Source organism: Prinia subflava (genome assembly GCF_021018805.1).
Source record: "Prinia subflava isolate CZ2003 ecotype Zambia chromosome W unlocalized genomic scaffold, Cam_Psub_1.2 scaffold_22_NEW, whole genome shotgun sequence".
Lineage (NCBI taxonomy): Eukaryota > Metazoa > Chordata > Aves > Passeriformes > Cisticolidae > Prinia > Prinia subflava.
In genome coordinates this window covers 553,655-566,905 of record NW_026960606.1, presented here as the reverse complement: position 1 = coordinate 566,905, position 13,251 = coordinate 553,655, and the positions used below count along the sequence as shown (strand labels likewise).

Genomic DNA, 13,251 nt, shown 5'->3' with positions numbered 1-13,251 from the left:
AATTTCCCCTCTTTCAATTTGTACCCATTACTCCTTGTCCTATCACTACAGTTCCTGATGAAGAGTCCCTCTCCAGCTTCCCTGTAGGTCCCTTCAGATACTGGAAGGTTACTATGAGGTCTTCATGCAACCTTCTCTTCTCCAGGCTGAATAGCCCCAACTTTCTCAGCCTGTCTTTGTAGGGGAGGTGCTCCAGTCCTCTTATCAACTTCGTGACCTTCTTCTGGACTTGTTCCAACAGTTCCATGTCCTTATGTTGAGGGCACCCAGAACTGTACTCAGTACTCCAGATGAGATCTCACAAGAGATGAGTAGAGGGGGAGAATCACCTCCTTCAACCTGCTGCAAATTCTCCTTTTGATGCAGCCCAGGATGTGGTTTGCTTCCCGGGCTGTGAGCTCACACATGGAATATCCGTTATGTCAGTTTGGGTCAGTTGTCCTGGCTGTGCCCCCTCCTAGCTTCTTGTGCACCCCTAGCATTTCTGCTGACTGGGCCTGAGGGGCTGAAAAGTCCTTGACTTAGTATAAGCACTACATAGTGCCTCGGTTTGAAAGACAGGTGTCTGCTAGGGAGGGAGCAGTACCTCCCTTGGAATGGAGAATTCAAATCCCCTCCCTCTAAATTATTGTAGTTTAGAAAATTAAAGGGACTTTCAGGCAGAGGTATGGGGATAAGAATAACAGTCCTTTACTAGTATGTCTAACAAGGCAAACAATAACAACTACAGCATTAATAATAAACAGAACCAAGAACCTCGAGGGGCTTTGGTTTTACAAAGCCCAGGGCAGTCTGATCGCTTGGGACTCCAAGAGCACCAATCTGGAGCGGTGGAAAAAAAATAATCCCGGGTTGGTGGATGAGATGTATCAGCAGTTCTGTCAGTGGTTGCTGGAGCGGCAGGCATGTCCCAGCAGGGCAGAGGCAGTGTGGGGCCACAGAGGAGTGAAAAGCTTTAAAGTAGTGCCGAAGAAACAGCGGTGATGGGACAGGGCCGGCCCGGCAGGGCAGGAGGAGGTGAGCTCAGGGTTCCAGGGCACACAAGCAGATGGTGGTCGATTTTCCAAGACCGGACGGGGGAGTAACAACGAATTCCTGCAGCGAGCAGCATCCTGGCCTTCGTCTCTCCACTGCCCAGAGCAAGAGAGTGAAGCTGCCCCCAGCCCTGTCCTTTATCTGCCCCCAAACCTCACCTAGAGAAACTCCCAAAGACCCAAAGAAGTGTAGCCAGGTGCTATAACTCCTCCCCTCTGGCCCCTTTGTTCTGCTTAAATACCTACAAATACCCAGTAATTAGTTTCCTAGCAACTTATGGGAAAAATTCTCTAAGTAAAAAAGAAACAAATCTAACCCCCAACACGTAGCAACAACTAAAACATCAGTGTGTTATCAACATTATTCTCATCCTAAATCCAAAACACAGCACTGTACCAACTGCTAGGAAGAAAATTATTTCTATTACAGTTGAAAACAGTATACAAAATAAATGTCATATAAATAAAAATCCAGCTTTGACTGGAGGATTTTAAGTTACAACATTTTTTTAAATTACTGTATAATATATTAATACTTGAATGAGATCTTCCTCTCATTTCTTCAATTTTTGTCATACTTTTCTCCACTCATCTTCAGATGGGACTAAAATCATTTTCTGTTACGTTAATTGAATACTTATTTTAACAATGAGTCCAAATTAATTACGTCAGTACTTTGACATATGACGTTATTTTGTGATGTAATAAACGCCAATCACTCGCTTTTGGGATTTTTGGAAATTTAATAAAAATTAAAATGGTTATAAAAAAATAGTAATACAAATACAATAATAAAGGTTAAACAATTTAGAGTAGGACAATTTATGAGACAATAATGACAAAGAGAACAGCCCTGGGCTGGGTCTCCTCTCCCTAGACCAAAGTCAGCAGGAGAAGGACCCCGTTATAGTAGAATTCTTCTCTTAAGAGGAGTCACTTCATGATTATGCATATTTTATTTAAAACAAAACAAGTTATCTGGTCCTTGTCAAAAATCCTCTGCTAATCCCCCCAGGCGCCTTTTAGTCTGGATTCGAGTGAAGTGGTGGTCTCTGTTGATCAGGAAGACATAAATCTCTCTCTCTGGAAATTTAGGGGTTTCTGTAATTGTTATCTCTGTGTGAAGAATTTCCTGGTTATCTTCTCTTTCTCTTGAGCTAAAAAGAATATCTCACACACATAGTTTTTATTTTTGATTACTACAGCTTAATGTTAATTACAAAACTACATCACTATATTATTCAAAAGTTAATACAGCATAACTTTTCAACCTAGCATAATACATATAGTAAATATCTGCATAGAGCCATATAATATGCATTTTTCACAGTGATGTGGGTTTTTTTGACAATCCTGGTGTTATAAATGCCAATACAGTAGTCCAATTAAAATTATAACAATTTGGTTTATTAAAAAGGATCGAATTACAGAATTTCGGCAAAACCACCCACAGCAGAGATACTTGACTATTTTTACCCGGGAAAATGTCAAGGGTGAACTGGGATGCAGTACCTGGCTGACTGCTGTCCCCCCTAGGTTCACGAATTGGCCTTGTTCGGGGCTTAGTTTTTATACACTTTATTCCGCCCCTGGCAAAAATTTCCTCATAGTCCTTTTGTTTCCAAGCTAGTTATTCAAATTCATAGTCGTCTCCAACTTAGCTGAAAAGAGTTCTTTCTCTCCCGTGAGGTGTCAATTTTTTGTTTCCCATGTGTGTATAGATGCCCAGGTTTATGAATGATAAAATTTCATCTCCAGAGATGTGGATGATGATGGTCCTCTGATGGTGGTGTTCAGATGCTCGGATGAGGGTGTTGGCTGAAGATAATGATCTGACGACTGCCATCCAGGGAGGAGAAGACTGATAGCTTATCTTAATGGGTCCTCTCCTGATGCTGAGAAGGCCGGTTTTCCAGTAAATCCTTTGTCTCCTTTCTAAATGTTAAATTCCAGGGTGGTGCCTGCTCTCCGTCCCAGCAAATTTTCAAGGCAGACTGAAACTTATATTCTCATATAACATATATACAGTGATTTTCATAGTTTTAATATGTCATAACCCATAAGAACATGAATTAACATCCCATATTTTTCACACTGGTAAGTTTGGTTATAGCAACTGTACACTTTTCTACAATGATGTTTCCCTCACTTAATTCAAATAAATAACTACTACTTCTTTTATTTTCTTTTCCTGAAGTCGAACAACTTATCCTTACACGGAAACCCAGATGTTTAGCCAAAACACTGGGGGAAATTACTTCGAAGGAAGTTCTTCACAGGCAACTACAGTGGTCTCCTCTCATAGTATGGTGGGCACCGGAGGGATTCAGATGGGTGTTGCAGGAGGACAGCTCATTAGCAACTCAGGAGGGACCTATCTGATTGGCAATTCAATGGAAAATTCTGGTCATTCAGTGACTCATACAACACAAGCCTCCCCAGCTACAGTAAGTACTTCAGAACTATGTTAACTCTTTGGGGATATTTCTTAATCACTATGATGTTCTGGCATACTGACATGTTTCTGTAGCAAAAAGCATATTATGTTGGCAGAATCAGTAATACATGGCTTTGTCTTGCAAATATTTACATTTAGTTTAACTCTGTACATGTAAATAGTATAGTGCTATCATGGTTTAATCCCAGCTGACAACTAAGCACCACACAGACACGCACTCTCACCCAGTGGGATGGGGGAGAGAATCAGAAGAATAAAAAAGGGAAAAGTCATGGATTGACAGAAAAACAATTTAATAATTTTAAAATGGAAACAATAATGACAATACTGATAGGAATAAAAATTAAAAGGAAAAGAAAAAATAACAAAGAGAAGTGATGCAAATGAAAGCAATTGCTCACCAACTGACTGAGCCAGTCCAGCTGCCCAGTCAGTCCCCGAGCAGTGACCCCCCCTGCCAATGTCTCCTCTAGTTTTATTGCTGAGCGTGACATCATATGGTATGGAATATCCCTTTGGTCAATTGGAGTTAGCTGTCCCAGCTGTGTTCCCTCCTGACTTCTTGTCTACCCCCAGCCTACTCACTGGTGGGGCAGCATGAGAAGCAGAAAAGGCCTTGACTGTGTGTAAGCCCTGCTCAGCAATAACTAAAACATCCCTGTGTTATCAACACTGTTTTCAGTACAAATCTAAAACACAGCCCCATACTAGCTACTGTGAAGAAAATTAACTATCCCAGCCAAAACCAGTGCAGTTTCACTGGGGATGCTTGCATACATAAGAATGTGAATGAGACTGAAAATCTGGCTACAAGCGCTTTTCAGGTAGTTGTAAAGAGTGATAAGGTCTGCCCTGAGCATCCTCTTCTCCATGCTAAACAACCCCAGCTCAGTCAGCCCCGCTCCTCATATGACTTACTCTCCAGACCCGTCACTAGCTCCCTTGTCCTTCTCTGCACCCTCAATGTCTTGTAGTGAGGGGCCCAAAACCGAACACAGTATGGGCAGGGACATCTTACACTAGATCAGGTTGCTCAAAGACCTGACCAACCTGACCCTGAACACTTCCAGGTATGGGACAACACAGTCTTTTGTCATTCTTAATGTCCCAGTATGAACCCCAGAGAGACACCACTAGTCACTGATCTCCATTTGGACATGGAGCCATTGACTGTAACTCTTCAGACATGGCCATCCAGTTTCTTATCCATCTAACAGTCCATTGATCAAACCCATATCTCTCCAATTTAGTGGCCAGAATGTTTTGGGGGACCATTTCAAAGGCCTTACAGAAGTCCAGGTCGATTACATCTGTAGCTCTTCCCTTTTCCACTGATGTAGTCATTCCATTGTAGAAGACCACTAGATTAGTCAGACATGATTTGCCTTTGGTGAAGTCATGTTGATTGTGTCCCTAATCACCCCCTTGTTTTCCATGTTTTGACATATGCAGAATCATGGAATGGGTAAGTTGGAAGGGACCACTGGAGGTTGCTTAGTCCAACCTCTCTGCTCAAGCAAGGGCCCTAGAATACATTTTTTAGGATTATATCCAGACAGTTCTTGAATATCTTCAGGGAAGGAGACTCCACAATCTCTCTGGGCAACCTGTTCCAATGCTCAGTCACCTGCACAGTAAAGTTCTTCCTAATGTTCAGTTGGAACTTCCTGTGTTCCAGCTACTGCCTGTTGATCCTCATCTTATTGCTTGGCACCACCAAGCAGAGCCTGGCCCCATCCTCTTGGCACCCTCCTTTTCGATACTTATATACATTGATAAGATCTCCTCAGCCATCTCTTCTCCAAGTTTAACAGGCTCAGCTTCTTGAGCATTTACTCATAAGTGAGTTGCTCATCCTCTAATCATCTTTATAGCCCTCTGTGGGCCTGATATTTTTGGGCCTTAGAGATTTTAGCCTGCTGGTAGCTGCTAACTCCTTTCCCGAGGGAAAAGCTTATTAGGAAAGCTTCTGCCCAAAACAATCTTGGCAAAACAACTATCCTTTCCCAGGTGGCACTTTTGCCTTTCTGGTTCTCAGAGAGGGAATCGAACTTTGGTATCCCGTGTGGTAGGCAGGTACTTTAGCTACTACACTACTGGGAAAGGATAGTTGTTTTGCCAAGATTGTTTTGGGAAGAAGCTTTCCTAAGAAACTTTTCCCTCGGGAAAGGAGTTAGCAGCTACCAGCAGGCTAAAATCTCTAAGGCCCAAAAATATCAGGCTCACAGCCCTCCACTGGACTTGGTCGAGGATCTCCATGTCTCTTGTACTGAGGAGCCCAGAACTGGACATAGCACTACAGATGTGGCCTCACAAGGGCTGAGTAGAGGGGCAGGATCACTTCCCTCCACCTGCTGGTAATTCTCTTCCCACTGCACTCCAGGATACCATTTGCCTTCTTGGCCACAAGGGCACTGCTGGCTCATGGGCAGCTTGTTGTCCACCAGGATCCCCAGGTCCTTCTCCACAGAGCTGCTTTCCAGCAGGTCACCTCCAGCCTGTACTGTTGCCTGGGGTTATTCCTTACCAGGTGCAAGACTGCACTTGCCTTTGTTGAGTTTCAGACAGTTCTTCTCTGCCCATCTCTCCAGTCTATTGAGACCCTTCTGAATGGAAGCACAGCACTCTGGAGTATTTGCCACTCCTCAAAGTTTTGTATGGCCAGCAAACCTGTGTTGAAGGTACTCTATTCCTTCATCCAAGTTATTGATGAATAGGCTAAATAATACTGGACTCTATACTTTTCAGGACAATGCATTTCATGATCTTACCAGGCCAGAGGTGAGGTTGACTGGTTGGTTGTTTCCAGGATCCTCCTTTTTACCTTTTTTTAAAAATGGATACAATGTTCCCCTTTTTCCTGTCACCAGGGTCGTTTCCTGACTGCCATGACAAATATAATGCAGAATGACTTGGCAACTGTATCAGCCAATTCCCTCAGGAACCTGGAATGCATCTTGTTGGGTCCCATGGACTTGTGTGCATTCAGGTTCCTCTGGTGGTCATGAACCGATCTTCTCTGATGGGAGAGACTTCTTTCCTCCAGTTATTGCCTTCAGGTTTGGGGCTTGAGATATGTGGGAAGAGAGATTTTCATTGAAAACTGAGGCAAAAAAATAGTTGCGTACCTAAGCCTTTTCCATGTCAGTTGTCACCAGTTGTCCTGTGCTATGTATCAGGCTGGAGAAGAGAGTACCTTTTCTTTAATCTTTCTTTTCTGGCCAAGATACCTGTAGAAGCCCTTCTCATTCTTCTCATCCCTTGCCAAATTCAGCACCAGCTGTGCCTTAGCTTTCCTGATCCCATCCCTACACATTTGGGCAGCATCCCCATATTCTTTCCATGTTCCCATGTCCCTGTTTCCACAGCCCGTGCATTTCCTTCTCATACTTTAGGTTTGACCAGGAGATCCTTATTAGGCCATTCTGGTTTCCTGCCCTCCTTGCCTGATCTCTTGCATGTGGGAATCAAGAGCTCTTGTGCTCTAAGAATAATGTACTTGAAGAGCTGACTGTTCAGCTCCTTTATCCCTGAAGGCAGTTTCCCAGGGAGTCCCATCCACTAATTCCTTAAACAACAGAAATTTTGTTCTCTTAAAATTCGAAGTCCTGACTCTACTCTTCACCTGGCCCATATCCCTCAAGACTGTGAATTCCACCAGGGCATGATCACTGCAGCAAGGGCTGCCACCAGTCTTGAGAACTCTAATTAGTTCTTGATATCTCTAATTAATTTAAGACTCTTGATATATAGGATTCAACTCATACAAGAAATAGTCAATTGAAACCTAAACAGTTCAGCCTAAACTGTGACATCAAACACATGCTGCTTTAAATATACTAGAAGGTTTAAATAAACCGGGTAAACTAGAGCAACCTACCAGTTCAATTTTTCTTGTTTTTTGCCTAGCACATTTCAGTTTTCCTCCTCATTCTACCTGCATCATTATAATATTTTTGCACACTTATATAGGCAATTTAAGAGATCACAATAATATGTAGCCAGACCTGCTTCTTAATGTAATACTCATCAAATGTATGCAAATATTTTGAATTAATTTTGGATAATTTTCACATGAAGACAAATGAACCAGGCATGGGCCTTTTATAAGCTGTGACACTTTTGCCATATCAAGATTTAGTTCTGTTTCACTGTTTACAATAAACAACTTCATTTTGTTTTATTCACTGTCCCTAATCAAATAATTATATTTTTTTGTAACTAGCAAATTAGTCATAACATTGGTAAGATTTTAGCTCTTCCTGATAATTCCACTAATACATTGTTGCAATTTGAAATTATATCACATGTATCCTACTTGAATGATGAGTCTGGGTGGGTTACTGACAGTTAATGTCAGAGGATGGGCAGCTACAGCAAAGACGAATTAGAAGATTAACTCAACTCCCCAATAAATAATAGAATTTAAATCACCTGGCACTTTTTACCATATGTAAATGTTTTAAGGGTTGTTCAGATGAAATTTGCATCATAACACCAATGTTTCCTAATGTAAAAACTTTTTAAATGTGTATATAGTTATTAAATTAAAAAATGTATTATGCTTGCCATCCTGGAAGGAACTTCCATCTATTAGTTCTATTTTTTCTAGCAAGCATTAAGGTTGATCTGCAGTCACTGTTATTCATCAATCATCACTATCCATAGGAACTATTGACTCAGAAATGTATCCTATTTCAGTCATGCTTGTGCACATCAAAAGGTACATGGAAATAAAAACAAAGCCAATATGAATTAATAATTAGTTAATACTTCTGAATTAATTAGTGAATACTCCTGGTACTAAATACAGTGTGCTAAGCATTCTCTTGATGGAAAAGAAAGCATGGCACCTTTCTAAAATAAACCATTTGATAATGGAGTGGGAGAAAAAGAATAACAGCCACAAATAAGGAGGGCCAATAGTAATGTCAAATCCTGATAGTATAGTTTTGGAGGAAGTATAGTTCTTTAAGAGAAAAAAAGTATAAAAATGTGTAAGCTTCCATAGCCTTATTTTAAGCTGGAGTAGTTGTGATTTGGAAAGTAGTTTGAAATAAGATTTTATTTATACAAACAACCAACCTCTTTCTAGGTAAAGGATTTTTTTCCTTTTTTCCTCACCTCTCTGGTAATTGGCAGAATAGTTTTTATAGCTGTATTCATCCTAAAATGAACAAACTGCTTCAGATTAAAAAATAAGAGATACAATAATCTTTATGTTATATTGGAAAATTAAATCACCTAGTCTGACCTTTAAATCATGCAGGCCTGACATTTTTATTCAAATCTTTTTCTGAACACAATGACTTGTTTGGTGAAAAAGGCATTCAGTCTAGGTTTCCAAACACAAGAAGGTGAATAATCTGTTTAATCAGTCAGTCCAAGTTCAAGTACTATCACTGTTAAAAATGTTGGTCAATTATGAATTAACTAGTGGAGTGGAAATTTAGAGGATTTGGGGGATCTTGTACTCTCATTAACCTCTGTCCCTCAAGACTCTGCCTCCTGATTCATTCTGCTCCATATCTGTGAAGCATCACGACTTGTTTCTATCCCTTCCCAGGGAAAGAGATAAGTTTCAGTGTTGCACAGTAGACAGAATTACATATATGTCTTACTCTGCCCCTGGGAGCCCCATACAGCCCCCACTGGATTTCCAAAAAATCCCCATGAGACTAAGGTCAGACACACTTGCACCATTTACATTCTGGCCTCATATGCTTATATTGCTCATTTCTCTCTAGCTTTCAGCCATTATCTTTTGTTGTGTTAAAAAATTTCAATTGCATTTAAAAATTAAATTTTAAAAGCCCTGTAGCACCTAGTATTTTGTTTCTAGTTTTGCCTCTTAATGTATTTATTCAGTACATCACATACCTATATCAGTATGCTATATTTAGTGTATCCATTACAAAAAAATTGTTTCTGAAATAACTTTGTGGTAGGTTGGCCCAGCCACCAGGTGCCCACCAAGCCACTCTCAATCCCACTCCTCATCTGTTTTGCCTCTGACCATAATTGGTGAGTGATCTCCCTGTCTTTATTTCAACTCATAAGCTTTTTGTCATTTTTTTTCTCTCCCTGTCCAGCTGAGGAGGAGTGTTAAAGCAGCTTGGTGGGCACCTGGAGGCCAGCCAGGGTCAACCCACCACACTTTCAAAGGCAAATCAGGCTTGACTTGGTGAAATTATTTTAATTTATTGCCAATTAAACAGAGCAGGATAATGAGAAATAAGAGCAAATCTAAAAACACCTTTCACCCACCCCTCCCTTCTTCCCAGGCTCAGCTTCGTTCCCAACTTTTCTACTTCCTCCCTCAGAGCAGCACAGGGGGACAGGGAATGGGGGTTGCCACCAGTTCATAACACTTTTTGTTTTTGCCTTTTCTTCCTCTTCATGTTCTTGCCCTGCTCCAGCGTGGGGTCCCACCCACGGGAGACAGTCCTTCATGAACTTCTCCAATGTGGGCATTCCCACTGGCTACAGTTCTTCACAAACTGCTCCAGAGTGTTTATTTTTTTCCATGGGGTGAAGTCCCTAAGGAGTGGACTGTTCTAGCATGGGTCCCCCACAGGGTCACAGGTCCTGCCAACAAACCTGCTCCAGCATGGGCTCCTCTCCACAAGCCACCATTCCTGCCAGGAGCTTTCTTTTAGGACACATCTACCTTGCCCACTGTGGGGTGATAAAATCTTTGCACGTGGACAGGATGAAATAAGCTATGTGAAGATTTATCGAGTTTCGCAGGTGTCATGGGTTGACATTTGACAAAATGCCAATGCACCCATGAGGGTATATTTTACCTAATTAACAGCTGTGAGATGTGGTCAAGAACAGAGCAGAGCAGGCCTAATACTTGAAACAGACAGACAATTTATTACACTACATAACAACGGACAATAGAAAAGGAAAGAAAAACCCAACCACCCAAAAGCAGAAGAGAAAACCTCCCAAAAACACTGCTTCTCCTCCCCCCAATTCCATTCCATACATGCTCACTCAGTTGACTCCGGCACATTACCTTCATCTACTTGCTTAATCCCTCAACAACCCTGGGTTCCTAATCCAAACCATCATCCTTTAAAATTCAGACAATCCACATTCCATCCAGGACGAGAGGAGTCTCTCTCGCACCACAGACCATCCCCCCACAGGAAACACAGGTCCACCATCCCGTGTTCCCACGTCACCCATGGCACTGCCTGGAAGGGTCTGCCAGGGTGACACCCTCCTTTCCATGTCCGGCACTCTCACTGCCGTCCATGGACCTGCACTGCCACAGGGCTCTTTTTAAGGATGTTTTGGCCAAGTACCAAAAACCAGCCATCTTCTCATTTTGGGACTCAGGTCCCCCCCATTTACCCCTGGGGCCGGGGGCTCCAAGAAGCAGGCCAGAACGTCTCTGGGTTTGAGCCAAAAACATCCACCCAAACACAGTCTTATTTATAGTCAGGAGGGTCCAGGGTCCGTCTATGGCTATCATTATGCAAGAAAAGTCCAGCCTCATAAGCCACTCCTCTTCATTCCGGCAATCAAAGGGGCTTCTTTCCATCTCCCATTACCCTCTTGGTCCCAGGCTGTCCTCTCTCTTCTAAAACCACCAACTATGAGAATACAGCGTCCAGGGATAACTCTCTTCTGCCTTAGAAAGAGTTAAAAGCTTTATCTCCCACCACCAAGGTCAGGCACAGGCGATCGCAGGCACTGCAGGTCTCACAAGCAGCTCCAACTCGGCACCTTCTCTCTGTGGGGGGGGGGGGAGAGAGACGGGACCGGGGGGGGAAGGGGGGGGGAACGGGATGGGACAGGGAGGGGGACGGAAGGCACCTCCAAAGTTCTCCCTCCACCCCTCCATTCTAGATGGAAGCTGGACCAGCTCCACTCCAGCTCCCTCTGTTCCCCACCCCGAGGCCCACCTTGCTCAGCCAGGCCCACCTTGCTCCCCTCCCCCACCCGGCCTAGCCAGGCCCAGGCAGGGGAGAGGAGAAGACGCTCCCTCTCCGAAAGCAGAGCAGGAAAGAGAGAGTCCTGCTGGGAAATCCGGCTTTTAACCCCTCGTGTCCTCAGAGGCGTGTCCACCTCTTAGTGGCCAACAAAGGTGCCAATATTCAGATCTAAAGACTGATTGGTTTGACCACTACTTCCAAAAAAACTCACTTCCCTTCAAACCACGACAGCAGGGTGTCCAGCACTTTTCAGAATGGCTTAATAATAGCAAGACGGCTCTTCAGAGGTGTTTTGTAAAGCAATAAGTTTTAATAAAAGTAAAATAACAATACATAAATAAAAGAAAAAGTTGAGCACAGGTGTCAGAGAAACCTCTGACACCCTGCTAAAAACACCCTAAAAATCCCAGAGCACCTCTGTGCTCATCCATAAGTACTGAATGACCTAGGAGTGCTCTATTGGCAAACTGCCAATAGAAACAGCTACAGGTTTTGAGAAACATCCCAAAGATCCAACCAGTGCCCCTGTACTGGCACTGAGCCAGTTACAATGAGAAGGATATAGAAAATTCTAGTTTAACTTCCTTACATGTTCCAAGGTAAGCTGAAACTCCCTTATATAGAAACACCTGCTCGGGTGTGGAAATACATTCCTACAATGGGGTCCTCCATGGGCTGCAGGTGGATATCTGCTCCACTGTTAACCTTCATGGGCTGCAGGGAAATTTCTGTTCAGAGGCCTGGAGCAGTCACTCCCCTCTTCCTTTACTGATCTTAGTGGCTGCATGATTTTATTTCTCACATATTCTCACTTCTAGCTGCCATTGTGAAGTTTTTTTTACCCCTTCTTAAATATGTTTGCACAGAGGCTCTTGCAACATCATTTGGCCAGTGGCAGGTCGATCTTGGAGCTGACTGGAACTGTCTCTGACATGAGAACAGCTTCTAGTGTCTTCTCTCAGAAGCCATCCCTGCACCGCCAGGACTACCAAAACCTTGCCACATAAACCCAATACACTTGTATGGAAAACTATTCTCATTATTAAGAAATTGGTCAAAGGAACACAATGATGTTTTGTTTCTGAGGTATTCAAAATTTGATATTGGAGATGCCTCTGAATCCCTGAAGTGAATTTGTCTGTTCTTTTTCTTTTCTTCTGTAAAAATGTATAGAGTAGGTTAAACATGACTAGCCACTGCTATCATTACAGTTCAAATCTTAGTGGCATGGTGTTAAAATCTTTTCTAGAGTAGTGGATTTCTGTGTGTCTGTTGTGGTTTAACTCCAGCCAGCAACCAAGCCAATGCAGCCACTCGCTCACTCCCCCACCAGCATGATCAGGGAGCGAATTGGAAGGGTAAAAGCTGGAGAACTCATGGGTTGAGATAAAGACAGTTTAATAGGGAAAGGAAAAGCCACTCGCACAAACAAAGCAAAACAAGAAATGAATTCACTGTTTCCCGTGGGCAGGTAGGTGTTCAGCCATCTCCAGGAGAACAGGGCTCTGTCACGCATAACAGTGACTTGGGAAGACAAACACCATCACTCCAAACATCCCTTTCCCCCCTTCCTCCTTCTTCCTCCCACTTTATATACTGAGCATTGAAGCTAGGACCGTGTAGGGACCGGAGACTAGAAAAACGAGGGTCCAGCCAACATGGTTATATCACACGTTCTCCGCTTTATTCCCCGAAATGTCTGGTTATATACAGGAAAGATAGTTTACAGCAACAGGTGCATTTCTATTGGCAGTGAGCGTGGACAAATATGTAAGCTATTACAGTTTAAGGCAGCAACCGTGTTTCCATC

At 42.9% G+C, this 13,251-nt stretch overlaps 1 protein-coding gene and 1 long non-coding RNA gene across 9 annotated transcripts in view; one reads left to right on the top strand and one right to left on the bottom strand.

Moving 5' to 3' along the window:
* The window catches only part of LOC134564858 (transcription factor RFX3-like), a 200,054-nt gene that overhangs the window by 99,411 nt on the left and 87,392 nt on the right, over positions 1-13,251 (top strand). For 7 of the 8 annotated variants that reach the window (XM_063424108.1, XM_063424110.1, XM_063424109.1 and 4 more), the window contains one exon: positions 3,232-3,481. The exons of the other annotated variant lie outside the window; for it this stretch is intronic. In XM_063424108.1, coding sequence (XP_063280178.1) covers positions 3,232-3,481 — 250 coding nt within the window. The remainder of the gene's footprint in view (positions 1-3,231; positions 3,482-13,251) is intronic. 8 annotated transcript variants of the gene reach the window in all.
* LOC134564865 (uncharacterized) lies at positions 10,349-11,668 on the bottom strand. Its single transcript, XR_010083681.1, has 2 exons — positions 11,412-11,668; positions 10,349-11,239 (listed from the first exon to the last, which is right to left on the bottom strand). It is a non-coding gene; the product is annotated as an uncharacterized LOC134564865 (long non-coding RNA).